At 35.2% G+C, this 26947-nt stretch overlaps 7 protein-coding genes across 9 annotated transcripts; 2 read left to right on the top strand and 5 right to left on the bottom strand.

Moving 5' to 3' along the window:
* The first annotated feature begins 1912 nt into the window (after positions 1-1912).
* On the top strand, positions 1913-3984 carry LOC111808196 (L-lactate dehydrogenase A-like). The gene is made up of 2 exons (XM_023694038.1): positions 1913-2640; positions 3362-3984. The coding sequence occupies exons 1-2, from the start codon at positions 2032-2034 to the stop codon at positions 3803-3805; spliced, it is 1053 nt and encodes a 350-aa protein (XP_023549806.1). The 5' UTR covers positions 1913-2031; the 3' UTR covers positions 3806-3984.
* Positions 3985-5977: 1993 nt separating this feature from the next.
* Positions 5978-6895, top strand: LOC111809401 (14 kDa proline-rich protein DC2.15-like). Its single transcript, XM_023695851.1, has one exon. It carries the CDS (start codon positions 5979-5981, stop codon positions 6456-6458), a length of 480 nt encoding a protein of 159 aa, XP_023551619.1. The 5' UTR covers position 5978; the 3' UTR covers positions 6459-6895.
* Positions 6896-10229: 3334 nt separating this feature from the next.
* LOC111808944 (14 kDa proline-rich protein DC2.15-like) lies at positions 10230-10928 on the bottom strand. Its single transcript, XM_023695195.1, has one exon. The coding sequence runs from the start codon at positions 10849-10851 to the stop codon at positions 10432-10434; it is 420 nt and encodes a 139-aa protein (XP_023550963.1). The 5' UTR covers positions 10852-10928; the 3' UTR covers positions 10230-10431.
* A 3578-nt stretch (positions 10929-14506) lies between these two features.
* Positions 14507-14917, bottom strand: LOC111809212 (14 kDa proline-rich protein DC2.15-like). Of its 2 annotated transcripts, XM_023695606.1 has the most exons (2): positions 14828-14917; positions 14507-14758 (listed from the first exon to the last, which is right to left on the bottom strand). In XM_023695606.1, exons 1-2 carry the CDS (start codon positions 14915-14917, stop codon positions 14507-14509), a joined length of 342 nt encoding a protein of 113 aa, XP_023551374.1. The 2 variants fall into 2 exon arrangements, with proteins under 2 accessions (XP_023551374.1, XP_023551373.1); XM_023695605.1 differs by having other exon boundaries at positions 14507-14917.
* A 3225-nt stretch (positions 14918-18142) lies between these two features.
* On the bottom strand, positions 18143-18553 carry LOC111809207 (14 kDa proline-rich protein DC2.15-like). Of its 2 annotated transcripts, XM_023695596.1 has the most exons (2): positions 18464-18553; positions 18143-18394 (listed from the first exon to the last, which is right to left on the bottom strand). In XM_023695596.1, exons 1-2 carry the CDS (start codon positions 18551-18553, stop codon positions 18143-18145), a joined length of 342 nt encoding a protein of 113 aa, XP_023551364.1. The 2 variants fall into 2 exon arrangements, with proteins under 2 accessions (XP_023551364.1, XP_023551363.1); XM_023695595.1 differs by having other exon boundaries at positions 18143-18553.
* Positions 18554-21607: 3054 nt separating this feature from the next.
* On the bottom strand, positions 21608-22018 carry LOC111809217 (14 kDa proline-rich protein DC2.15-like). The gene has a single exon (XM_023695613.1). It carries the CDS (start codon positions 22016-22018, stop codon positions 21608-21610), a length of 411 nt encoding a protein of 136 aa, XP_023551381.1.
* A 3239-nt stretch (positions 22019-25257) lies between these two features.
* On the bottom strand, positions 25258-25668 carry LOC111809220 (14 kDa proline-rich protein DC2.15-like). Its single transcript, XM_023695616.1, has one exon. It carries the CDS (start codon positions 25666-25668, stop codon positions 25258-25260), a length of 411 nt encoding a protein of 136 aa, XP_023551384.1.
* Positions 25669-26947: the final 1279 nt, after the last annotated feature.

Raw genomic sequence — 26947 nt, 5'->3', positions numbered from 1 at the left:
GAGGGGTTGGAGTGGGTAGGGGGACCGGAGGAAAAATAGGACTATTAGGAGGGGCTGGAGTGGGTAGGGCGGGAGTGGGTAACAGTAGTCAACCTTGCCAAAGCTCATAACTCTTAGGTTTAAAAAAAACCTCTCTAACTTTAAAAATGGTTTTAAAATACCCTTTAAAATTTTTGAAAACTTCAAACAACTTCAAACATGTTTAAAAAAGCTTCAAAAATATCATTATTATTGGTATAATAAAGTTTTAAACTTTTTTAAAAATATTTAGAGATTATCTATAACGGGTAGATATACAACAAAAATAATTTTTTCTAACTTTTTTTTTTTTTATACAGTTCAAGGTCTTCTTTTTAATCGGGGATTAATAATAATGATAGTTTTTATTTTATGAAAAATTAAAGTTATTAATTAACAATTTTATTTAAGTTTTATTAATTATTATTTTGGTCCCGCCCATGGTTCCAAAGCTCAAAACCTTCAACTCATTATTCAATCTTCATGGTTTTGGGAGTAATTGATGGAACCCATTTCTCCACAAACTTTCAAACTCTCTCATCACATGCTTACACACACCTTTTCATGCACATTTCCACCCACCAATTTTTTTATTTTTTATTTTTTTAAATTATAATAGATTATAAAAAAAAATATCCATTTATTACGTCTTTATAACTTTACAATAATTATTTCTCCGTATTTAATCTAATCAATTTTATATCATATAGTTCATCGATGACATGATAATACTTCTAAGTGCAATTAATGTATATATATTTTCTATTTTTAATACTAAATTCTAAAATTAAAAAAAAAAAAGAAAAAAGAAAAAAAAAATTCCACGTGTAAAAGTCAAGAGTTCTATTTTACGTTGAACATAACAAGTCCAAATTAAAAAATTAAAATTAAAAAAAGGTTTGATTTTTAAAATGGGGACAGAGATCTAAAATTCCTCTCTCTCTCTCTTCATCTAGATTTCTTGGAAATTCGTATTTTATTATAAAAAATGAAAAGAATATAATAGTTACTAAATAATTCTAAATATTCCTCCTTAACTAATTAATTAATTACTTTTTTATTTAATAATAATAATAATTAATATTATTTATAAAATCCAAACATTTCAAGAGGAGTAGGTGTCTTACACGTATGCTTTTGTTCGCCAATGAATACCTAACACTCCATTTATTCATCGTCTCGTAACTGTTTTTCCGTCAATCGCCTAATCAAATTAATTAAGACACGTTGGATCTCTATCGGTGTGAAACCTTTTGAAGAATCCTAAAGTAAAGTCATGAGAGTTTATGTTCAAAGGTCTTCAACGAGGAATTCCTAGTAAACGCGAGCCATTAGCTCGCGTTGACTACGTCCCTGCCCTTTGTACACACCGCCTGTCACTCCTACCGATTGAATGGTCCGATGAAGTATTCGGATCGTGGCGACGTGGGCGGTTCGCTGCTTGCGATGTTGCGAGAAGTCCACTGAACCTTATCATTTAGAGGAAGGAGAAGTCGTAACAAAGTTTCTATAAGTGAACTTGCGAAAGGATCATTGTCGATGCCAAAACATCAGACGACTTGTGAACGTGTTTACAAACTTTTGTGTCAGGGGGAGCATTCGTTCCCACTAGGTGAACCACCGAGTCTTTGAACGCAAGTTGCGCCAGGAGCCTTCTGGCCGAGTGCACGTCTGCTTTCATCGGTCACGCATCATCTTCAAAAATAAAATTTATTTAAATATTTAAAAACTAAAAATTAAAAAATTGAAAAAAAAAAGAGTTGTGGTTTTAATCTCTCTCCCACATCTTTTGGAATGAAAAAAATTGTTCTAAAAATAGGAAGTGGTGGGACCCACCATCGGCCAAATAAAATAATGAAAGAATATTGATCGTTGAAAAATCTCTGAAAACTGTTCTTACTTTCCTAACTTTCTTCTTCGTGTTCTTCCCTCTAACCCAATCGTCTCTTTAAAATCCGTAAAGTTCTCTGTGAAAAACATCACCGCCAATCACAATCTCCGAAACGTTTCACAATGGAGAAGAGTTCATCAGCATCTTCCTTAGGTCCAGGCGGCCTTGACATTTCGCAGGCTTTCTTCAAGCCTGTAAGCGACGCCTCTCCGCCGTCCACCTCTAAGCGCAACACCAAAATCTCCGTCATCGGCGCTGGAAATGTCGGCATGGCCATTGCTCAGACCATCCTCACTCAAGATCTTGCCGATGAACTCGTCCTTGTCGACGCCAAGCCTGACAAACTCCGAGGCGAAATGCTCGATCTCCAACACGCCGCTGCTTTTCTCCCACGCACTAAAATCAGCGCCTCTACCGATTACTCTGTTACTGCCGAGTCCGATCTTTGCATCGTCACTGCGGGCGCTCGCCAGATCGCTGGCGAGTCTAGGTTGAATCTGCTGCAGAGGAATGTCGCTCTGTTTCAGAAGATCGTGCCGCCGCTTGTTCAGTACTCTCCCGGGACGATTCTGCTGATCGTTTCGAATCCGGTGGATGTTTTGACTTATGTTGCTTGGAAGCTCTCTGGTTTTCCGTCGAATCGAGTGATTGGATCGGGAACGAATCTGGACTCGTCTAGGTTTCGGTTTCTCATCGCTGATCATCTCGACGTCAACGCTCAGGATGTTCAGGTCAGTTTTCCGATCGACATTTCTTCTACCTTCTTTAATCGATTAGTGCTTATTGTTAATTTGCTGTTGCTGAAAAACTTTCAACCTAGGGTTTGGAACTTTTCGATTTTATCGTTTTTTATTGATTGATATCAAATGTGGCTTAGAATAAGCTTCCCTGAAATTTGGAAGATAATTTCCTAATTTCTGGCAACTAAACCACAATAATTAACAATATACTATACTTTAAATAATATTTAATGGATATTTGACTTCAAATGTTTATTAGGCTTTCAAACTCCTATACATCTTTGAATTTTGTTAGATAGGGAAAGTTTGGAGATCCATTTGGCACTTTTTAAAGTTAGATGGTTATAGGTGTTTTTTTGTCTCATTTTGGTCTTACTATCCTCTAGTGAGCATAGTAAGAGATAAAAACGAGAAAGAAGTATGTTTGAACGTCTTAATGGGAGCTCGTCTGAAAAATGAAGAATGTAGTTAATAGTACTCCTATGAAAAATGGCTCGGGACTGTTGTCTATTGAAAATGTGGGGTCAATTTCATCAAATATGAGCATAAAACGATTGATCTTAACTCAATTTTTTCTCATAATGTTTCAAACGCCTTAAATAACGTACAATTTTAGATCATAAAGGTCTAGTGAACATAGCTACATGGCTTCTGAGAAAGTAGCGTTGATATTTATATTATGAAGCTAAAAAGGGGCTATATTTGTTTGAAGGCATACATAGTGGGAGAGCACGGCGACAGCTCGGTGGCGCTATGGTCAAGCATAAGCGTGGGCGGAGTGCCAATACTGAGCTTTCTACAGAATCAACAAATCACCTACGAGAAGGAAACATTAGAGAGCATTCACAAAGAGGTCATAGGCGGGGCTTATGAAGTGATAAACTTGAAGGGCTACACATCATGGGCGATCGGCTACTCGGTGGCAAGCCTCGCCCGGTCGCTCCTCCGTGACCAGCGGAGGATCCACCCTGTCTCTGTCCTTGCTAAAGGGTTCTACGGCATCAATGGAGGTGAGCTGTTCCTCAGCCTGCCCGCGCAGCTCGGTAGGGGCGGAGTATTGGGGATCACCAATGTGCATCTAACCGACGAGGAGTCGGGACGGCTGAGGGACTCAGCCAACACCATCTTGCAGGTGCAGACCCAGTTGGGTATCTGAAAATCCTTACACTTTCTATCCATAAATGATATATTATAGTTGTTTTTGAGGAGTAGGATTCATCATGTTTCCTTCTATTACCTCCATAGGATATATATTACAAATTATATATAAACTATATTTAAACGAGAGCACACGAACGTGACTCTCCATTAGTCAATATATACCTTTTATTTTGAGTTTTAAAGTTCAAATTATCATACTCTCACATATCTAACTTTTGACACATCGATTGCGCCGCAATGTCGACACATTCGTGTTGTTCGATACTACTATCGAAGTACCCATTTCAAAGGAAGATGCTCGAGATGATTGTCTCTTGACGCTCACCGACACTATAATACACGTATGTACCATAGGTAGCTCATTTAAGCCACAGAACCTAAAGGCAGTGGAGAGCTAACATCATACTTCCTCCTATAGTATATTTGGAAGCATTTCTAGTCTTTTTGGAGTATACGTCATGTGGAGAATGGTCATATGGCCTTGTGGAGTGTTCGTTGGATATCTGATGGACACCAAATTTGGTGAGCTTTCATCTTTCATATAGACAGATTTAACTCGAAATTGATATCCGAACTCTGATTCTAAGGTTATAGTTCGGGCCCTACTCGACCCTCTTCGATCTTGTCTTTGATACTCGTGTTGTCTCGTTCTCTTTTACTTTGCTTATGCCTCAACTTAACTTCAATGCACACTCTTCTTGGTGTTTGGTGTGTAGGATGATGAACTATGTTTTTCGGTCGTATCATAATACTTGTCTTACTCGACCTTCACGTGATTGGATGACACTTGTCTTGTCTCATCTCGGTTTTTACAACTTATTATCTCGTAGTGAGGTTGTGATACTCTGCAATCACACATTCTAGTAAGGATGACTAAAAACATTATGAGATAACTCCTTAAAATTTTTATTATCGATCCATCGCAGTTGATGTCAGCAGTGGTGGTAGTGATTCATTTTAAATTGTATTTAAAATGCTATCGTTAGAATTAACCGTGGTTATTTATTTATTTATTTTTCCATTTTTCAGTTTGGGCTTCCACTTTTTGCTATACATCCCAATTTCTCTTGGGCCCAAAGCCCAAAGGAGTAGGCCCAAATCGCGTCCAAATCCAATAAAACCAAAATTCAAATAGTTGAGCCCAAATTCCATAAAAAGGCCCAAAGAGTTAGGATCCAAACCAACGAAGCCCAAGTCAAACGGGTTGGGCATAAAAGTTGACTAACTCAAACCCACGCAAGACTTTATATTTTTAAAATAAAAGAGCTCTCAAAAAATTTCATAAGAATAAATGGAGAATTTAGAAATAAATTAATTAAAAAAATTCCAAAATTGCGACTTTAAGTTCGAGAGCAAGCAAATATTAATATAAACGTCTAAATAAGAATCCGATGATGAAATATTAATATAAATAAGTTGATTTTATCGAAAATAATACATATGAATTTCGGTTTAGTATTTATAAAATATTGAATTGAGAATTCATGAATTGAGAAATTTGGTGGATTATAATTAGTTTGGTAGTAAGCTTTAATTGGTTTAAATTATTGTAATACTCAAATCCAATCTCATTTCTTGAGTTTGGTACTAACTTTACAAAGACCAAACATGGTGCATTCACTATTCAATTTAATTTATATGGAAACAGTAAAAATTCAAAATATTTAGTTAAAAATATATATAAAAAAAAAACTATGGTAAAAAAGGTGTAAGAAAATAAACAAACTTTTAAAAAGAAATAAATGGTTAGCAAACAAATTAGTGTTTATTCAAAATTTTATTTTTAAAAAGAAATGTTATTTATTTTCGTTTATTCGAACATAAGTACATATTCCAAAATGTATCGATCGGGTCCATTTAGTTTTTTAGTAATCGAGTTTTTTGAACACGTTAACGAAAAAAAAGTAATTTTTTAAAATTTAGCTAAAAAAAAGTATTTTTTTTTTAACATGAACACAAATTTCTTACCCTCAGTATAACCTCTCATGACTTTGCTTTGGGCTTCCCCAAAATGCCTTGTGTCAATTGTAGAGAGTATTACTTGATTATAAACTCAATGATCATCCCCTAAATAAGTGGACGTGGGACTTTTCATCATCTAACCTGACCAATGTCTCTCCTATAAAAGGTGTGATAGCTATAACAAAACATTAGAATATTGAGAGATTATGGGTTCCAAACCTTATTCATTCTCTGCTTTTGCCTTCTTCCTCTCCTTCAATCTTATCTTCTCCACGCTCATCACAACACCTTCTGCTACAGATTCACCCTCCAACCCACCACCCATTCTTCCACCTCTAACTCCGGCAGCGTCTCCTACCGCCGATGGAGAACCCGTTCTTCCTCCTCTAACTCCGCCACCGTCTCCTGGCGCGGGTGAAAAATGTGGTGAAGATGGTATTAAGATAAGCATGTGCGCAATGTTGCTGGACTGGGATTTGCTCAAAGTGATTGTTGGGGGTGGAGCACCTGTAGCACCGTGTTGCAGCCTCATGGAAGGCCTTGCTGACTATGAAGCCGCTGCCTGCCTTTGCGCCGCCATCAAGGCCAGCGTCTTGGGCGATGGTATTGTGGATATACCAATTTCATTCACTTTGCTCCTTATTAATTGTGGTGGAAAACAAGCACATGGTTTCAAGTGTTCTTGAATTCATTCACATTTTTATTTCCTTTTAATGTTATTTTCATGTTGTTGGGGTCTATTTTTCTTACCTTAATCTTGTCGAGTCCATGTTTGTCTGCTAGTAATAACCACCTCCACCCTCTTTCCTAATAAATAACAGGGTGGAATCTATCGATTTGAAATATAGTAGCATGATCTTAAACAACTTTTCAGACCAAGCGAGGTTATATGTGCAGTACTTCTTTACACATGGCTCACGTGTGTGAGCATAGGCTTCCAGACAGGCTCGCACACCATCTGGGTTTGACTTGTCGGTCAAGCACTTGCTAATGTGTTCTTGTCGAACACCACGGAGAGAAAGGACCCGCATAATATCATGACGAACATAAATGTCGAAAATTATAAGTCGTAAGATACGTGTTCGTATTCATCATATTGGAGAGGTATCCTAATGCACATGACACACAAATATGCATGAGGTCTTCAGAACTTATAACCATGACATAATGTATGATCCAAGATAAACCTCCATTTCTCGATAACATAACAAGTCTTGGAATTATTCTTTATGATTCTTATACATTATGTAGTACTTAGCCTAACTTTTATGATATAATCTACACAGGTCTATGCACGAGACATTATCGTTTCGTAACAATTTTGTACCACATAAAAATTACAAAATAACGTAGTTTTATTACATGACATGATGAGATATTTAGTTTCTTAACCTACATGTTCTAAGAGATAATGTTGTCATATAAATCCAAGCTATCTCATTTGTCCATTTAACCACAAAAATACATGTTTTAGAAGATATCTTCTCATTTTCAAATTAGTATATGCTTAAATTATGAAACTCCGAACATTTGTGACAATTTTACGAGTATTTTCTAGTCGTTGGAATTTGAATTTAGCACTTGATGGTACTGTCATCCTCCTACATCTCCTATGATCACGTTAAAATAAGACTCACTAATGTGTGAAGTAAATCTCACACACACTAACGATAGAACGCTCCGTTATCACTTTGTGAAAATACTACTCGGGTATTTGTGAAAGAGATGTCGAGAGATGAGATACAAGGAAACAAAGAACACTAATTTTATAAAAAAAAAATATATATATATTTTCTATTGATTGTATTTCTTTTTTCTCTCTTAGCTCTCTGTTTTGCTTTGACCTTACAACTACTTAACTAAGTTAACATTCAACATTTTTAAGTTTATTTCAACAGTCACATTATTTACTACTTGCTTTAAATACTAAACACTATTTCCACAAACCAATATAGTATACTTTGTCCTCATTCACATGCATCATACGAAATTTTTCAAGATCACCCAACATAGAATTACTAAGTCATAAAAAATTGAGTCATAAAAAAGAAAAATGCAATTTATTAGTATAAGCATCGAGCTTCAATTCTTTTAAACATTTTTAGTTATCCTATCTTCAGGATCACTCTTATTTGGATATAGAATCGACTCATTCATGTACGGTTCGTTTACTCAAGTGTCACATGATTACATTACTCATAACTCAAAAGTTTAAAAAAATTGAACCAATTATTAAATATAAAATTAAATGTTAGGTTTAACTTTGAATGGTGTCCCATAGACGTAAAAAAAAAAAAAAAAAAAAAAAATTATTAATTTTATAAGGTTGTTTGCTTAATAAAAGCCAAAAGAGGTTCACGGGAAATCCAGGATAATGCAATACATTTGAGGTATGGCGTGGAGGCATGTGGCCATATGTATGAATGATTAGCAGCTAAAATAAAAATCTATAATATCAACTTTTCATATTATTTTTAAATTCTTAATTACAAACAAAAATAAATTTCAACTCAATCTAACTTTTTGTTATTAACACAACTCAATCTAATTTATTAATTGAAAAACTAAAAATTCTATTCGGGTTCGAATCAAAAATAGGGTTTACAACTCAATCTAACTTTTTGTTATTAACACAGCATTACAGATAAATAGATTTTCTAATCCATCCAAACCCAACTCGAAAATAGAAAGTTGGGTTGAGTTGGATTATAAACCATGTTATGGTCATTCGAGTCACCGATCTAATTAACTCAACAAAATTTTGAGTTGGTCCAAAAAATTTCTCCCACCTAACCCAACCTTACTCATATACGTCCCTAACTGAATATTAACTTGTACAAATCATCAACTATGAAATAACAAATATAAATCGTTCTTGCGAAAAGTCTTCGACTTTAGAGAAGGAATCGAGACGATGGATTCCCCATCTCAAATCGATTACTCATTCTCTTTTGTCTCGATGTGAAAATGGGAGTCGAGGAATCCAATTAAATCTTAAATAAATAGGCAATATCTTTAAAAAAATAGAAAAGTCTAACTTTGCAACTTAATCACAAATGCTCGATTAACCTAAATATTTTATTTCAAAAATACTATTGAAATTTTAAAATTATTTAAAAATATTTTTGAAATTTTAAAAGTTTCGTCAATACAATAACATTTTTCTGAATACGTTCAAAAATATATATACTGTTAGTATATGAACGGAATCGTTCATGCCATGTTTAATAAATATACGTGAAAATTCAAAAATAATATTAATACTCTTAAACTGAGACCGGTAAAAAGGAATAGTAGCATTATTGAAAATTTAAAAGATTAAAAATATTTTTAAAATAAAATATAAAATAAAGCGATATTTTGATTAATTTAATGTTGAGAAAGTTAGGATCCGTGGTATTGTGTGCACATTAAGCGCCAGAATGACACATACGCATGCATGCAGAGCAAAGGCGCCCGCCATGCCCTCCATCACAAAACTACACGTCGATCTCTCACTTGTCGACATGTAACTACTTCTTTATTTTACCCATCATCAAAGGGGTTGACCTTCAAATTCATTGCTTTTATGTATGTGTATATATATAAAATATTAAATTCCTCAAAATAATAATAATAAAAAATCCGCTCTTAGATCTCATATAGAACGGGTCTTTTTAAGGATGTAAAAATCTTTCTCTAGTATAGGCATTTTAAAATCGTGAGGTTGATGACAATATATAACGGGTCAAAACGTACAATATCTGCTAACGGTAGACTTGGACTTGGGCTTGAGTTGTTACAGTGATATCAGAATCATACATGGAACAGTATACTAGCAAGGACGCTAGTCTCTCAAGGGGGTGGATTGTGAGATCCTACATCGGTTGGAGAGGGGAATGAAATATTTCTTATAAAGGTGTACAAGTCTCTCCCTAGCAAACACGTTTTAAAACCATGAGGTTGAATTGGACTTGGGCTATTACAGTGGTATCAGAATCATACATGGAACAGTATGGTAGCGAGGATGCTAGGCTCTCAAGGAGATGGATGGTAAGATCCCACCTGATAGGGGAACAAAATATTCCTTATAAGGGTGTGGAAATCTCTTTGTAATAGACGCGTTTTAAAACTATGAGATTGACAGCGATACATAACCGATTGAAGCAAACATTATATGCTAGCGACGGATTGGGCTTCGGGTGTTACAGTGATATCAGAGCTAGACATTGAGTTGTGTGCCAGCGAAGATACTAGGTCCCAAGGGGTGGATTGTAAGACCCCACATCGATTGGAGAATGCCTGAAGCATTCCTTACAAAGGCATGAAAACGTTTTTTATTCTAAATTCGTGTGACAAACGATGATACGTAATGAATCAAAGTGGATAATATCTGCTGGCAGTTGGTTTGAGATTCATCCACCCATCTCTTTTTGTTTTTTTTGTTTTTTTGGGAAGAGATATGCAAGCAGAAAAAGTAAAGGGGAAAATGATAGATCCTTTCATTTCCAACCTTCAAAACTACAATCATTAATAATAATATTACCAATAGGCAAACTTATTGAAACATGTTCCAACCCCAAAAACAAAATAACCCCATGAACCAAATTAAAACAAACCCCAAATCCAAACACATATAACAAAACATAGTACTCCCAATGGAAAAGACACTAATTAAAATCAGCACTGGAATCCCTTAGGAACATTCTTCTTGCAGACATTAAGGAGCAAGCTGAGAGAGACAGGGATGTTAAGGTTGTTGCCCAACACACTAGCCTTAATGGCGGTGCAAAGGCAGACAGCAGCTTCAAGATCAGCAAGACCTTCGATCAGACTGCAGCAAGGGGTCACGGGGGGCTTGCCGATGGTAACATCGACGAGCCCGCCGAGCAGCTTGGCGCAGACGCCGAGTTTAAGGGTATCCCTTGGGCACTTTCCATAGCCAGATGAAGGGGTGGGCTTGGGGTATGGCGGAGGAGGGCATGGCTTTGGCTTGGGTGGGGCTGGGACGTAGCAATTGTTGCAGGCTGAGACAAGGGAGAAGAAAAGGAGGTTGAGAGAAAGGAGGAAAGCAAGAGAGGCGGTAGCTTTGGAAGCCATTTTGGGGCCTTCTTTGAGGGATTGGTGGTGGGAGAAGGGAGAATTGGTGGGGTTTTATAGGGTTTGAGGGAAGGAAGAATATGATGCCACTAGCTTGGCCAACCCATGTGTGGTCTCTTGGGATTTTAGCTGGCAGGGTTTGAAGAAGAAGCTCACAAGTTTAGGCAAAGTTTTGGAGCTTTGTGGATTGAAATGGGAATATTATTCTCTCACTCTTCCCCATTTTTTTTTTCTTCTTTGAGTCCATCCATAGCTGCAAATATTGATATGATCCAAAGCTTTCTATGGTATATGACAAGTGGCTCCACCAGGGATGTCGTGTCGGTGTAGTGGACATATTTCGATTTGATACTGATTTATTTGAGTTCATACCGAGTTTGGTTCTTTTTCTACCTATATCAAATAGAATAAACAGTGTGCCATAGCTTCAATCTCTAGTCAATTTTGTAAATAATAGGAGTAGTTAACAATTCAACTTGATTTTTTCAAATAGTGTGATTTTCTTACGACTGCTCTTAATATATAAGGGTAATGACTCTTGTGTTACTCGTTCGTGGAGTGGACGATCATGACAGAACTCTAGGAAGAAGCTCTAGCTAATTCTGTGCTAGTAGTATGCGAAGACGGTAAGACGAGAAATAAGTGGGCGTAAATGAAAAAACATGGAGAAAATCTTGAAGTTCAACAAAAATAGGATTTTATTCTACTTGTTCCTTCAATTTCAAATTTTTAATTATTTTTAATTTAATGATAGTTTATTAACTTTTGTATTTATGTAAAAATAATAATAATTAATAAATTAGAAAGTATTTGGATCTGAGGGACAAATTGTGGGGATGGCATAATGGTAGGACCATAGTGTGGGGTCACCTTCAACCCTTATTTTAAGGCGATTACTTGGAGATAAATATCCATTGTACTTTTATTTTGTAACTAATTAATTAATTAACTTTTAAGATTCTCTTATAAATTTATTAAAAAAAATTATTTTATATCTAATAAACCAACTATCTATTTTTTAACATTTACTTACATGTTAATTAATTTGAGAGATTAATTTATTTTTCTAACGGTTTAAGTTCATCATTGTTTGCTTTGGCCGGTTATGTATCGCCGTCAACCTCACAGTTTTTAAAATACATTTGCTATATAGAGTTTTCCACGCTCTTCTAAGAAATGTTTTGTTTCCATCCTTAACTGATGTGAGATCTCACAATCCACCCTCCACCCTGATGGCTGATGGCCCAACGTTCTCATTCACACACCGCCTGGTGTCTGATTCTGATATCGGACTAAAAATGGACAATATCTGTTAGAGGTAGACTTAGACGGTTACAATTTTGACCTTTAAGCTTTTAAATTTCCATTTTAGTTCTTAAACTTTGATGCTCTATAAAATTTATTTTAATATTGGAATTTTAACAAATAATTATTTTTATTTTTATTTTTATTCTCTATGTATACGAGGAATTGACTTGTATGCAATTTAGTTTGATTGGCTAAATGAGAAACCAAATGAAATGATTATAATGGATATTTGTAACGAATGATTTTTTTATTAAAAATAAGGTTGTCATGGCATACGTAACATGTCTAATATGTGCGAAAAAATACGAACATTGAACATTTCATATACAATGTCATAAACTTAAACATTCATAAAATCCATTTTAAATAAAGTAACAATAAAGGAAATAGCGGGAAAAGAAACTCAAAATAACGAAAACACCATGATCTAACCTAAGAGATACAATTTAAACATGAATGCAACTATTCTAGATTCGGTCTCAAGGGGTGTAACTACCGTATTTTCCTACTGAAATAGAGCCACTACCACATGCATGACGTGATTTTTTTTATGCAGAAACATTCATTTTAAAATAATTCATAAAACGATGTCATGGACTTGAATGTTCGCATTAAAAGCCTTAAAACAAAACAATGAAAAATAATCAATGTGAAATATAAATAAAAGAAAGAAAAGATTAAAACGATGCCGGGATATAACCTAGAGCTACAAAGTAAATTAAATGCAACTATCCTAACACAAGTTTTGTGGTCTTCAAAATGATGTCGCTATCATCCGTACACAGTTGTCTTGCCTTTGCCTGAAATATAAGAATAGCATAAGACTTAGTATTTTAAGAAATATTTAGCAAGTGACCCCACTGTTGGCGTTAGGGAATGCACACACATACAGAATGATGGGACCTATCATTTAAAACCGTCTTCTTTTAGGTGGCTTTCTAGTCCGGGCAAATTGGATGTGTAGTACTTCTTTACACACGACCCACACATGCGAGTTCCCAGGGTCTGCAAACACATACACATGTGTAGTACTTCTTTACATACGGTCCACGAGGCGGGTTTGCACACTCCCAGGGCCTGCTGGTTGGGCTATCACTCTCTGGGCTGTTACCAGACACCCCGTGAGAATAGCAACTCATCGTAGCATCATAGTAAGCATGATGGTCCTTTAAGTCTCACAGTGTACGCGTCTGTATTTATCATCAATGGTAGATCTCACGTGTACATATAATTATGCATGAGGTCCCCGTATTTTCCATTGTAGTATAATAAATCATGCAAGACAACCCCCATTCTTTCATCACATATTACAATCGGTAATATGCCGGCATAAAACTATTATAAAATCATTTCATACACATAACATGACATTTCATTTATGCCATAATATTATTTGGCATATCATATGATGACACATAACATAACATCACATATCAAAGCATACCACACATATGACATGTGCAGGGCCACTGATCACGTGTCATCATACATAACAATTCTTTCAACCAAACTCTTAGGCAAGCTTGTATACGTACCCCTTGGACATGGCCTTCGACTAGCATACACTCATGCTACCGGTATACCACGGAAGGTAGTGAGTACACATAACATCATAATATACATAATACCATATCATAACATCATAGTGTACACGTTCGTACTAATCATAATTGGAAAGTATATTGATGCATGTGAATATAGAGTATGCACGAGGCCTCCATAGTTTAAAATTATGATATGTATCTATGATGCAAGATATATCTTCGTTAATTTCATAGGTAAACATAACCCTATTATATCATTTTATAATGTAGTGTATAACATAGTACCACATTTTCGTAACACAACATAATCATCAATGGCATAACGTGTCAACATGATATCCCATAACATGCCATATCTCATATTTACAACATAACAAAACATAATAAACAAACATTAGACAATCACAAGGTACGAAATGTACAAGGACAGCACGTGTGCCATTCATACTTCAAACAATTCATCCAACCAAACTAGTAGCGAAGCATGATTAGCCCAAGGCGAAAGTTACTTGCACAAATCTTTTCCTCAAAATCAAATTCAACCTATATGGCCGGCGACATTAGAACATCAACTAAATCCACTTTCAATTTTTTTTAAAACTACATTCCTTTTAATTCCTAAGAGAGTTGTGTTTAAGAACTTAATTTATTGAAACCTTCAAACTCCAAGAGGAATAGACCTCATGAAGAAAATAGAACAATAGATAATAATTCTTAATAAACTCTAAGACAGAGAGAATCCCAAACGACGTACATCAAAACACATTTAAGAATTCAAGGATAAGGAAAGTCACTGATTATGATCAGCATTGGAATCCCTCGGGAACGTTCTTCTTGCAGACATTAAGGAGCAAGCTGAGGGAGACAGGGATGTTAAGGTTGTTGCCCAACACATTGGCTTTAATGGCAGTGCAAAGGCAGACAGCAGCTTCCAGGTCCACAAGGCCTTCGATGAGGCTGCAGCACGGCGTCACAGGGGGCTTGCCGACGGTAACGTCAAGGAGGCCGCCGAGCAGCTTGGCGCAGACGCCGAGTTTAAGAGTGTCCCTAGGGCACTTTCCATGGGCAGATGGAGGGTTTGGCATTGTAGGAGGGCATGGGTTGGGCATGGGAGGGGAAGGGACATAGCAGTCGCTGCAGGCTGAGACAAGTGAAAAGAAGAGGAGATTGAGAGAGAGGAGGAAGGCAAGGGAGGGTGTAGCTTTGGAAGCCATTTGGGTGTCTCTCTTTAAAGCTTTTGAAGGGAGTTTGAGGGATTTGTGGTGGGAGAAAGGGGAGAATGGATGGGTATTTATAGGATTCAGGAAAGAAGAAATGATTTATGAAAGAATTTTAATTAATATATTCAAATAGTTTTGTAATATTTTAATTACAAACGTTTTAAGGATTTAAATTGGTTTTTTTTTCCTACACATTTCATTATTAAATTATAAGAAATAAATATATTATATGGTATATGCGTTTCTTGCATGCCGAATAACTACATTATAACCACCCATGTCGTTCGTTACCGGAACACACGTCGGCCGGTCAACCGTCGACATGTCCGGCACTACTTTATTTCAGCTCTAAAATCTTGAAGATCTTCTGGGCTCGATTTTGAACTATTTAATTTACTTGCAAAAGTTCATATTAAGGAAAGAAATTATTCAATCACACAGCTACCATCTAGTTGTCATCTTGCTTGTCAATTAAAAAACCTTTCTTGAAATAACTATTAAATACAAATTCAAAATGTTTTTTTTTTTGTTACATTTTACGATAAATATTTTTCTCAAATATTTTTCGTATATGTGGTGAATTGTTCGAGTTTAGATCATGTCTTTTGTTTTTCAAATTCACTAAACTAGGATTTGAATGAGTTTAATGAATATTCATTTGAGATATTTATTTATGAAAGTTATTTTTGGTTGTGTGATCCTAATACTATCATTTTCACTTGTTAAGTTTTATATTCACACAAATATATAAAACGAGGAACTGATATTACTTGAGAGAAAGTGGTAAACTATTGAAATAAGTTCAAAGTTATTATAACTTTTAGACTCGTGATAATTTAACATAGAGGAAGAGGAAGAGGAAGAGGAAGAGGGCATGTAATCACGGATACTTTGCAAGCAAGGAGGAAATACTCACATTTGGGGGCTCAACATCCTTGCTGGCACGCTACTCGATGCCTAACTCTGATATCATATGTAACAGCCCAAACCCACCATTAATAGATATTGTCCACTTTTGAGCGTTACGTATCGTTGTCAGTCTCACAATTTTAAAATGCATCTGTTAGAGAGATGTTTCCACTCTTATGAGGAATGTTTCGTTCCCGTCTCCAACCAACGTGTGGGATCTCTCACGATTTTAAAATGTATCTGTCAGGGAGTTTCCATCTCCAACCGATGTGAGATCTCTCAATTCACCCCCTTCGGAGCCCAATGTCCTCATTGGCACACTGCCTCATGTCTGGCTCTATCCCATTTGCAACTTTGTGCCTGTTTGTCTTACATCATTTATTATGCCATGATAGAAAGTATGGGGATCTCATGCATAACTTTGTGTTCACGTGCAGCGATATACTTTCCCATGAATATGGACGCATATACTATGAGACTGATGGTGGCAATTATGTTTGCCATGATGATACGACAGCTGCTATTCCCTACAGGTGTCCGACAACAACCCATCTAGCGAGTGCTAGCTAGATCAGTAGGCCCAAGGAGTGTGCGATCCCGCTTGGTGGGTCCATATTTGCATGTGTGGGTCGTGTATAGAAAAATACTACACATCTAATTTAGTCCAAACTAAACAGTCGCCTGAGAGAATGAAATGATGTTTTAAATGATAGGTCTCACCATGTTGCATGTGTTTACATTTTCATGACCCAGTATTTCTTAAAATACTTAAGCCATATGCTACTTTCAAATTTGAGGTAAAGGCAAAACACCCATGTACGAATGAATGACGGTGCCAATGCGTGAAAACCATGGAACCGGTGTTAGGGTAGTTGCATTTCATTTCATTATATAGTCCTAGGCTAAATTATGACAATGTTTTATTTTCTAGTTTTTAGATATACTATTTATTCTCTTTTCTTATATGTTCTTAAATTGATTTAAGGATTTTATTTTTAACGCGTAAGTCCATGACATTGTTTATGAACTATTTAAAATGAGTGTTTTCGCATAAAACACCAATCAACATATCATAGCTGTCCTATTTCAGTAAAAAAAATAGGATTGATAGATATAATACGTTAATATGGAGCTGATAGGTGAAAAATACGCATGAGTAAGATAATGAGTTATAGTCTACGTAATATGCATGATTGATTGTTGTGGTGTGATTCTTAGAATTTGATGAGATAGTTAACCTATTTAGCTTATGATTGAACAATTTTGATCGACTCCTTGACTTTCTAGGGTTAAGTCGGATAAAAGGAGCTATTTACTGATAAGCATAATACATATGTGCACGATCATGATTGACCTAATAGAATTTAGACTGAATTGCTTGTGGTTTATGAACTGCTTCCTTTAGATTTTGATGTAGAATTTAACATGGATAAGATTTATCATTTAATTATGCTTTGTGAGGGTAGTATGTTAGATACCGTGCCAAGTAGTAGAACCATGAGCACGATAAGGATTTCGGTTTTGTCACTTTACTCGGCCCTGTCTAATGATTTATGATTAGTATCATACAACATGACGTAGCTACCTTGCGGGAATCTTTGGGGGACTTTTTAACTCACCTCTAATCATGAATTCGTTTTGATTAACGAGGGCCTACATGATATTACAAGAATATGGAGCCAGATCCCTACGATTGACTATACAATGCAAGGACTATTAGAGGTAGCCAACGAACCCTTAGTAGCGAACCCATCCCGATTGATGAAGCCTGTATTCATACTTAGGAATGTACCACATGAATCGTCTATAGAAACGAGATCAAGGGATCCCTAATAATCCCTTGGTGGTAAACTTGCTTACCCGAACAAGAGACCACATGAAGACATAATAGTTAGCAGGCACAAAGGTCGGTCCTCGCACTATTAGTAAGATATTATGAGTCCTATTAGTAAGATATTACGAGCCCTATTATAGAGTTGCTAGTTAATCGTATATCAGATCATTTTCTTTTAAATTTATGATTTTAAATTACTAACCAAATCAACTTTTCATACGTTTTATTAAATTACATTAACTTTAATTCTAATGCGTCTAAAAACAACTATTAAAAGATACAATTACTACTCATAATTCACCAATAACCAAAGTTTAATTTATTGATTCCTTCAAACTCCAAGAGGAATAGACCCCATGAAGATAATAGAGCAACTGATAATAATTCGTAATAAATTCTAAAACAGAGAGAATCCCAAACCACGTACATCAAAGCACATTTAAGAATTCAAGAATAAGGAAAGTCACTGATTATAATCAGCATTGGAATCCCTCGGGAACGTTCTTCTTGCAGACATTAAGGAGCAAGCTGAGGGAGACAGGGATGTTAAGGTTGTTGCCCAACACATTGGCTTTAATGGCAGTGCAAAGGCAGACAGCAGCTTCCAGGTCCACAAGGCCTTCGATGAGGCTGCAGCACGGCGTCACAGGGGGCTTGCCGATGGTAACGTCAAGGAGGCCGCCGAGCAGCTTGGCGCAGACGCCGAGTTTAAGAGTGTCCCTAGGGCACTTTCCATGGGCAGATGGAGGGTTTGGCATTGTAGGAGGGCATGGGTTGGGAATGGGAGGGGAAGGGACATAGCAGTCACTGCAGGCTGAGACAAGTGAAAAGAAGAGGAGATTGAGAGAGAGGAGGAAGGCAAGGGAGGCTGTAGCTTTGGAAGCCATTTGGGTGTCTCTCTTGGAAGTTTTTGAAGGGAGTTTGAGGGATTGGTGGTGGGAGAAAGGGGAGAATGGATGGGTTCTTATAGGGTTGAGGAGAGAAGAAATGATTTGAGAAAGAATAATAAGAAAGCATTAGTTATTGTATATATTGATAGCTAACCCAAGTGGGCTCCCTTCAGATTTTAGCTGGCAGAGATTGTGATTTACTTGCTTCTATGATGATTGATATGATAGGATAGGTTTCATTCATGGAAGATGTATGTATTTGTATTTAACCGTAATGGTAGGGTTACTTATTGAGTATTTCTTATAATATCAAGCCACGTGCTACTTCTATTTCAAGTAAAGACAAGACATCCTGGCTGACGACGACATCACAACTTGAGACCATGACATTTGCTTATAGTGGATACATTTATTTTCTTAGACTTAGGCTAGAATATGATTTTTTAAAAAAAATTTAAATGTTTATTTAATTTTTCTCAGTTTTTCATTGTGTCATTTTAAAGATGTTTTCAAACACGTAATTCTATGACAATGTTTTAAGATAAGTTTATGTTTTCGGGAGAAATTTAAATGTTAATTTTCGCATAGAAATTATTAGCTATGATGATAGTAACGACTCTAGGTGTTAATGTTTGATTAATCCACCACTCATAAATGGGGTGAGAGTTCTCTTATTTATAATCATTTACAGATACAGAAATATCGTAAATTACAAATAATATGGAAATAGTAATAAAAGAAAAGAATAATGAATGCAATATATTTGACTTTAATAAGAGGGTAAATATGGTAAACCGTAATGTAAGGCAAATATCTAGATATTTGCCTTATAATGAACGGTCAACTATCTTTAACACTAGGTAAATAGAAATCTAGTGTCGTTGTAATATCTATTTGGATTAACTTAATTTTAATAAATGTTCTTTAAAAATTTCAAATTAAAATTTCTTATTGTTCATAGGTAACCTATGATATACAATAACTCTTTCAATTTAAACGACGTGACACCAGAATAAAATATTGGTATATAAATGAACTAAGATCAGATCCAAATAAAACCATATTTCTTTTTGTTTATTGAGCCTACTTTCTTCTTGGAACATTGTTTTTTAATATTTTTTAGATTGCTTATCAAACCAACCCTTAATAGTTTAATTGGATTTATAATACAACTTCGACGCACAAATAATGAAATTTAGTCAAAACCCGTCCCGTGAACCAATAAATAATAATCTTCGAGAAGCATACAAATGAAAATATGACATTACATTAAATTATATAAAAATTGATATTTTTTTTTTCCAATACATTACATTATCAAATTACAAGAAATAAATATACTATATGATATATATGTGTAAGGAGCTATTTTATTACCGCCAATGCCGTTCGTTACCGGGAAACATGTCGGCCGGTCAACTGTCGACATGTCCGACACTACTTTATTTCAGCTCAAAATCTTGAAGATCTTCAGGCTTTTCTCTCCAACTATTAATTAAACTTAGTCGCAAAATTTCATAATGAAATTGGATGCATTTCTGTATGGAAAGACAGCTACAATTTAGTTGTCATCTCTTAGTAATGGCTAATTATGAATTAAAAAATCTTCATTATCTCCTAATAATTATTAAATGAAAATTAGAAATACTTTTGTTCTTATATTAAATAATGCCCAATTGTTATCTATATTATAATGACATCTTCAAATATTTATCATGTATATGATGAATTATTCGATATGCAATCTTGATGTATCTTTTGTTTTAAAAAATTCACTAAATTAGAAATTTAATGAATTTAGCGAATATTCATTTGACATATTTGTTTATGAAAGTTGTTTTTTATTAACTCTCGTAATGTCATTTTTTGTAATATTCTTAAATTAAAAAAAAATTCACAATAATCGTTGGTATTGTTCATGTACGACCAGACGAATGATAAGATTATGTCTAATTTTTCATGATTTACGTCCCAAAAATTATTGTGGATAAGGCTTGAGTTGATTAAAGAATTGGAAATGGTAGCTTGATTTAGTGAAGAAAATCGTGATTTTGTTCGGATAAGGAAAAGGGAGTATATAGATATATGATATTGAGCAGGCACGAGGGTTGCTTCCTCCTTGATGATGATATTATGGTTCCTAATCGAGAACCTTTCTAGATTGACAATGGTCATAACATATAATGAACTATGAGTTAGCACTATTGATACAATTGCACCTCAAGTACCTATAATATATGAGTTGAATCTGATTGTAGGGACTAGTAAAGAGTTAGCTAGAATTTCCTAAAACCTTTAGGTAATCTCAATGAAATAGATGAGTTTCAAAAAGTTGAATGTTGAGAATCGACGAAACGAGAACCCTAATAAGACTGTTAGATGAAAGTGTTCCACATCGGTTAATTTAGGGAATGGTCATGGGTTTATAATCAAAGAATACACTCTCCATTGGTGTGAGGCTTTTTGGGGAAGCCCAAAACAAAGCCATGAGAGCTTATGCTCAAAGTGAACAATATTATACCGTTGTGGTGAGTCGTGTTCTTCTAGCAAAGACTACTATGTACCTTGATGCAAAGACTTCTAGCAAAGACTATTAACGAACTATAACCTTGCGTAAGCTAGTAGAACCTTGATGCTTGCCTTAGAAAGGGTATGACTAGATATGGTATTGAATAAATAACTTTTGATATTACTTTTAGTAGGAGTGTTAAGTATTGATAAAAGATTAAATTTTCAATAATCAAAGTTCTTAGGTTTCTAGTATAATTACATTTTTAAATTTAGATTTTAAAGTTTAAGACTTCATGCCTAAAGTTCTTTAAAAATTTCAACGAACAAATATTAAAAAAAAAAAAAAATTATCGCACATAATTCACCAATAAGCAAAATTTAATTTATTGATTCCTTCAAACTCCAAGAGGAATAGACCTCATGAAGATAATAGAAAAACCGATAATAATTTGAAATAAATTCTAAAACAGAGAGAACTTCAAACCACATACATCGATACACAATCAATAACTCAAGAATCATGATAGACATTGATTATAATCAGCACTTGAATCCCTCGGGAACCTTCTTCTTGCAGACATTAAGGAGCAAGCTGAGGGAGACAGGGATGTTAAGGTTGTTGCCCAACACATTGGCTTTAATGGCAGTGCAAAGACAGACAGCAGCTTCGAGATCCACAAGGCCTTCGATGAGGCTGCAGCATGGCGTCACAGGGGGCTTCCCGATGGTAACGTCAAGGAGGCCGCCGAGCAGCTTGGCGCAGACGCCGAGTTTAAGAGTGTCCCTTGGGCACTTTCCATGGGCAGATGGAGGGTTTGGCTGTGTAGGAGGGCATGGGTTGGGCATGGGAGGGGAAGGGACATAGCAGTCGCTGCAGGCTGAGACAAGGGAAAAGAAGATGAGATTGAAAGAGAGGAGGAAGGCAAGGGAGGGTGTAGCTTTGGAAGCCATTTGGGTGTCTCTCTTGGAACTTTTTGAAGGGAGTTTGAGGTATTGGTGGTGGGAGAAAGGGGAGAATGGATGGGTCTTTATAGGATTGAGGCACGAAGAAATGATTTATGAAAGAATAATAAGAAATTATTATGATATAATATTTGAATGATATGATATATGTTATAGTACGACATGTTTGATGAGCTGATATGATATGTTAAAGGCATGCTTGGAATATGTTATGTATATTGTGAATTGTTACGTCGAGAAGCATGAAAACGTTATGATATGACATATGTGTAACATGAATAATATGATTGATATGCAAAATGACGAATTGGCATGAAATACAACCCCAATAAACGCATACGATATGATAAAAATTATATGAGATGAAGGAAGATGCTAGCGGGGTTGTAGTATATGATAATGAAAATGAAAAAATGTTGGAATCTCATACATTATTGTGTGTTCATGCATCGGGGATACCCCTTCTTCTTCATAATAGTATGAACACGTACGCTACGAGTCAGGAAAATGATAATTATGTTTACCATAATTCTGCCATGTCGCTATTCCTAACGGGTGTCCGACATCTATAGCTACCAGAGAATGGTCACTCGACCAGAAAGGAGACTATGAGGTGTACGAACCGACTGGTGGGTCCATACTCGCACGTGCGGACCGTTTGTAGAGAAATTAAGTACACATCCAATTGCCGTTAGGATAGCTGCCGTAGGAAACTAAACTGATATAATAGGTCTCATTCGTGAAATTATGTGTTTGCATTTAACCCCAATAGTGGGGTCACTTACTCACTATTTCTTAAGCCACATGCTACTTCTATAGGTAAATGCAAGACATCTCTTTACGACCGACAATGACATCACAACTCGAGACCATGACACGTGCATAGGGTAGTTGCATTTATTTTCTTAGACTTAGGCTAAAATAAGATGTTTTTAATTTAAATGTTATTTATTTCATTTAGTTTATTGTTGTGCCGTTTTAAATATGTTTTCGAACACATAAGTCCATGGTTGTGTTTTAAGATAAAATTTATGATTTATGAACGAGTTTAAACGCTTATTTTCGTATATAAATTATTATGCTATGATGACAGTGAAGAGTCTAGATAAGTAAAGATCTAGGATCGTTACATTTACTTTGATGAATTTAGTTCGAATACACATAATTGAGTGTTGTGTTGTGATTCTTAGACTCGAATGTGTATGAGGAGATTTGTCCACATTTGCACGTGTGATTGTATGACCGATCTCTAACAATAGAACTTAATCAAATTGCAATTTGCACGATGGGTTCCTCCCCGACTTTCTGAAGTCGAATTAGGTAACATGTGCTACTGATAAATAATTTACAATCTTCTATTTATGATACATAATCATCGTGTTCTATAAATCAGTTTCAAAATGCATGTGAATAATGGATTACCAACTATTTCCATGCCATCTCAAGTAGACTTTAGCCCTAAAGATTATTATGACTAATTAATACCGAAAGGATGAGATTCATCCTTTAAGTAACTCCTACAAAGATATATATATATATTAGATACAACGTCAAGTATGATTATTATCATACAATATGATGTTGTTACCAACTCATCCTAAACATGAACTCATCTAGATTGACGAGAGTATGTGTGGTGTTACCAACTCACCCAATGATTGAAGGTACAATATAAGGATTTTATTTTGGACAGAATATCATATCTCTAAAATATTAAATTAAATTTATATTATTTTTGACCGTAAATAATGAATTTATAATTAAAGGAAAATCCTTCCGTGAACCAATGAATAATGATATGTTGGAGACATATAAATGATACTTTGCCAGATAGCTTCCAAATTGTGACATTATATTAAATTATCAAAATTATATATAAATAAATATAATATATGTGTTTCATGCATGCAGAGTAAACTAGTGTATTACCACCCAGGCAGTTGGTTACCGGGGCACGCGTTGGCCGGTCAACCGTCGACATGTCGGACACTTCTTTATCACAGCTCAAAAATCTTGAAGATCTTCAAAGTTTCTCTCTTGGATTAATAAAATAACTAATAAAATTCATACTAAAATAGGATGCTATCTCTATACACAATTACTAGATACAAATTCGAAGTAATTTCCTGCTACGATGTTGTAAATTAAAATTCTTGTCTTTTAATAGCTATATTGAATACGGATTCAAAGTAGTTTTTCAAAGACAATATAGTTGTCCCAACTTAAAATTGGTTGGTGGTGAATTATAAACTTTTCATAGCAGGATTATGCATTATAACTTTTCATATATCTTATCGTGAAAATTTGGTTCATTTGTCTTTTGATACATTCCCCACTTCGATTCATGTACCTACTGGAATCATTTGGTTCATCCTCATATTGATATATTCTCTCGTATCGTTTTGATTCATATAACAAGTATAAGTATGACTATACCTATATAAATGTTGACTTTGTAGCGTGAGAGTGTGAGAGATACAGTTGTAAACACTTTGGTTATAGTGATTGACTACCACTCATGGATGTAGGATAATTTTCTCTCCGAACTATGTAAATTTTTGTCTTTTTATTTATCTAAGTTTGTGGGTATGTGAGTATGATAGATCTTGATTCCGCTTTCGCTTCCGCTACAGCAATATTCTCTCATGTTTTAAGTGGGTAGGTTAACATATTGTTGTACTGTTCAATTTTTAGTAATTCAAAAATTTATATATTTCTTTTTTACGGGGTGATTTAATATAAAATAGTGAAAATTATGAAAATAATATTATATTGTATATTTTGATTATATCAGATTTTTTTAATTAAAAATTGAAAATTTTGAAAATTTTAAACTACATACTATTTTTATATGTTACAAACACATTATATTTTTGTTAAATAGTAAGTAAAACCTTTATAATTGATATGCGTTGTAAATATGAAATGCAACTTTGTTTTTCATTTGATGCTTTAATTTGTCTTCTACTTTTAATATTTTTTGTTAAACTATATTAGTTTATCTAAAACTTCTTTAAAATATTTTAAAATGCGCTCACTACTCATAATTCACCAATAAAAAAAATTTAATTTATTGATTCCTTCAAATTCCAAGAGGAATAGACCTCAGGAAGAAAATAGAAAAACCAATAATAATTTGTAATAAATTCTAAAACAGAGAGAACCTCAAACCACATACATCAAAATACAATCAAGAACTCAAGAATTATGAAAGACATTGATTATAATCAGCACTTGAATCCCTCGGGAACCTTCTTCTTGCAGACATTAAGGAGCAAGCTGAGGGAGACAGGGATGTTAAGGTTGTTGCCCAACACATTGGCTTTAATGGCAGTGCAAAGGCAGACAGCAGCTTCGAGATCGACAAGGCCTTCGATGAGGCTGCAGCACGGCGTCACAGGGGGCTTGCCGATGGTAACGTCAAGGAGGCCGCCGAGCAGCTTGGCGCAGACGCCGAATTTAAGAGTGTCCCTAGGGCACTTTCCATGGGCAGATGGAGGGTTTGGCATTGTAGGAGGGCATGGGTTGGGAATGGGAGGGGAAGGGACATAGCAGTCGCTGCAGGCTGAGACAAGGGAAAAGAAGAGGAGATTGAGAGAGAGGAGGAAGGCAAGAGAGGGTGTAGCTTTGGAAGCCATTTGGGTGTCTTTCTTTAAAGTTTTTGAAGGGAGTTTGAGGTATTGGTGGTGGGAGAAAGGGGAGAGTAGATGGGTATTTATAGGATTGAGGAAAGAATAATAAGAAACTAGAAGTGATTACGTGCCTGTGGGCTCTTCCCTGATTTTTTTAAGGTGGAATTAGGTAGAATGTGGTAATAATTTATGATCTTTGGCATTGAGTTTGGGTATACTTATGCATAAATAATCATCGGGGTTCTATAACTGAGTTTCGTCAACAAAATTGGACTGAATTGCATGTGAATAATGGATCATCAATGAGTTCCTTGAACTCCCAAGTAGACTTTAGGAGTAAGGATCATTTATGATTCATTAATACGTGATGGATGAGATTCATCCATGTTGGGTAAGGATATATACATTACATACCATGTCAAGTGTAACGACTGTAGTTTTTTATTAACATAAAGTCGTCATCATATGTATGATATAATTTTTTATACAAACATATTCATTTAAAACAACTCTATAGAACAATGCCATGGACTTTCAAATTTAATATAAAGGTCTTAAAATAATATAAAAGAAATATTAGACTAAACATAGGTAAATGTAAAAATAACAATATCTTATACTAACCTGTGATTTATGAAATTAAATGCAACTATCATATGCATGTGTAATGGTGATGCCGCTGTGAACTGAGAGGGGTGCCTTGCCTTTATCTTAAATACAAATGTAACACATGACTTGAGTCTTTGAAGAAAACTTCAATATTGAGATAAGGGAATGCAAACACATGCAATCATGATTAGGAACATATCATTTAAAATCATTATAGAGGTGGCTTTCAATCTGGACAAATTGTAGAGGTGACCTCTAGTCTAGATAAATTGAATGTGTAGTAATTCCCTACACACGGCCCACATGTGCGAGTGTGAGCCCACTAGTGCGGCTCGCACACCCCCTGGACTTATCATAGTCAAGCTAGTTGGTTGTAGCCGAATGTCCGAAGGTACAATATAAAAGGGAAAATAACCAGATATAAATGAACATACAATATGCATATAAGGTCCCTATAGTTTTCATTTTAAATCATTTACGTGACACAACCTCACACATTCTTCACATGTTACTCTAGGTAACATGCATGCATAAGTTTTCATATATTCATCACTTATAACATTTAGAAGCGGTGTATTAGAAAACTCTTCATCATAATGCAGTATGACATCTTTTACATGCACATCATCGTAATATGAGATATAATTATATTATGTGATCTCATCATCATACATCT

The sequence above is a fragment of the Cucurbita pepo genome, chromosome LG13 (assembly GCF_002806865.2).
Source record: "Cucurbita pepo subsp. pepo cultivar mu-cu-16 chromosome LG13, ASM280686v2, whole genome shotgun sequence".
Classification (NCBI taxonomy): domain Eukaryota; kingdom Viridiplantae; phylum Streptophyta; class Magnoliopsida; order Cucurbitales; family Cucurbitaceae; genus Cucurbita; species Cucurbita pepo.
The sequence above is the reverse complement of the archived record's forward strand: the minus strand, read 5'-3'. Positions and strand labels throughout refer to the sequence as shown.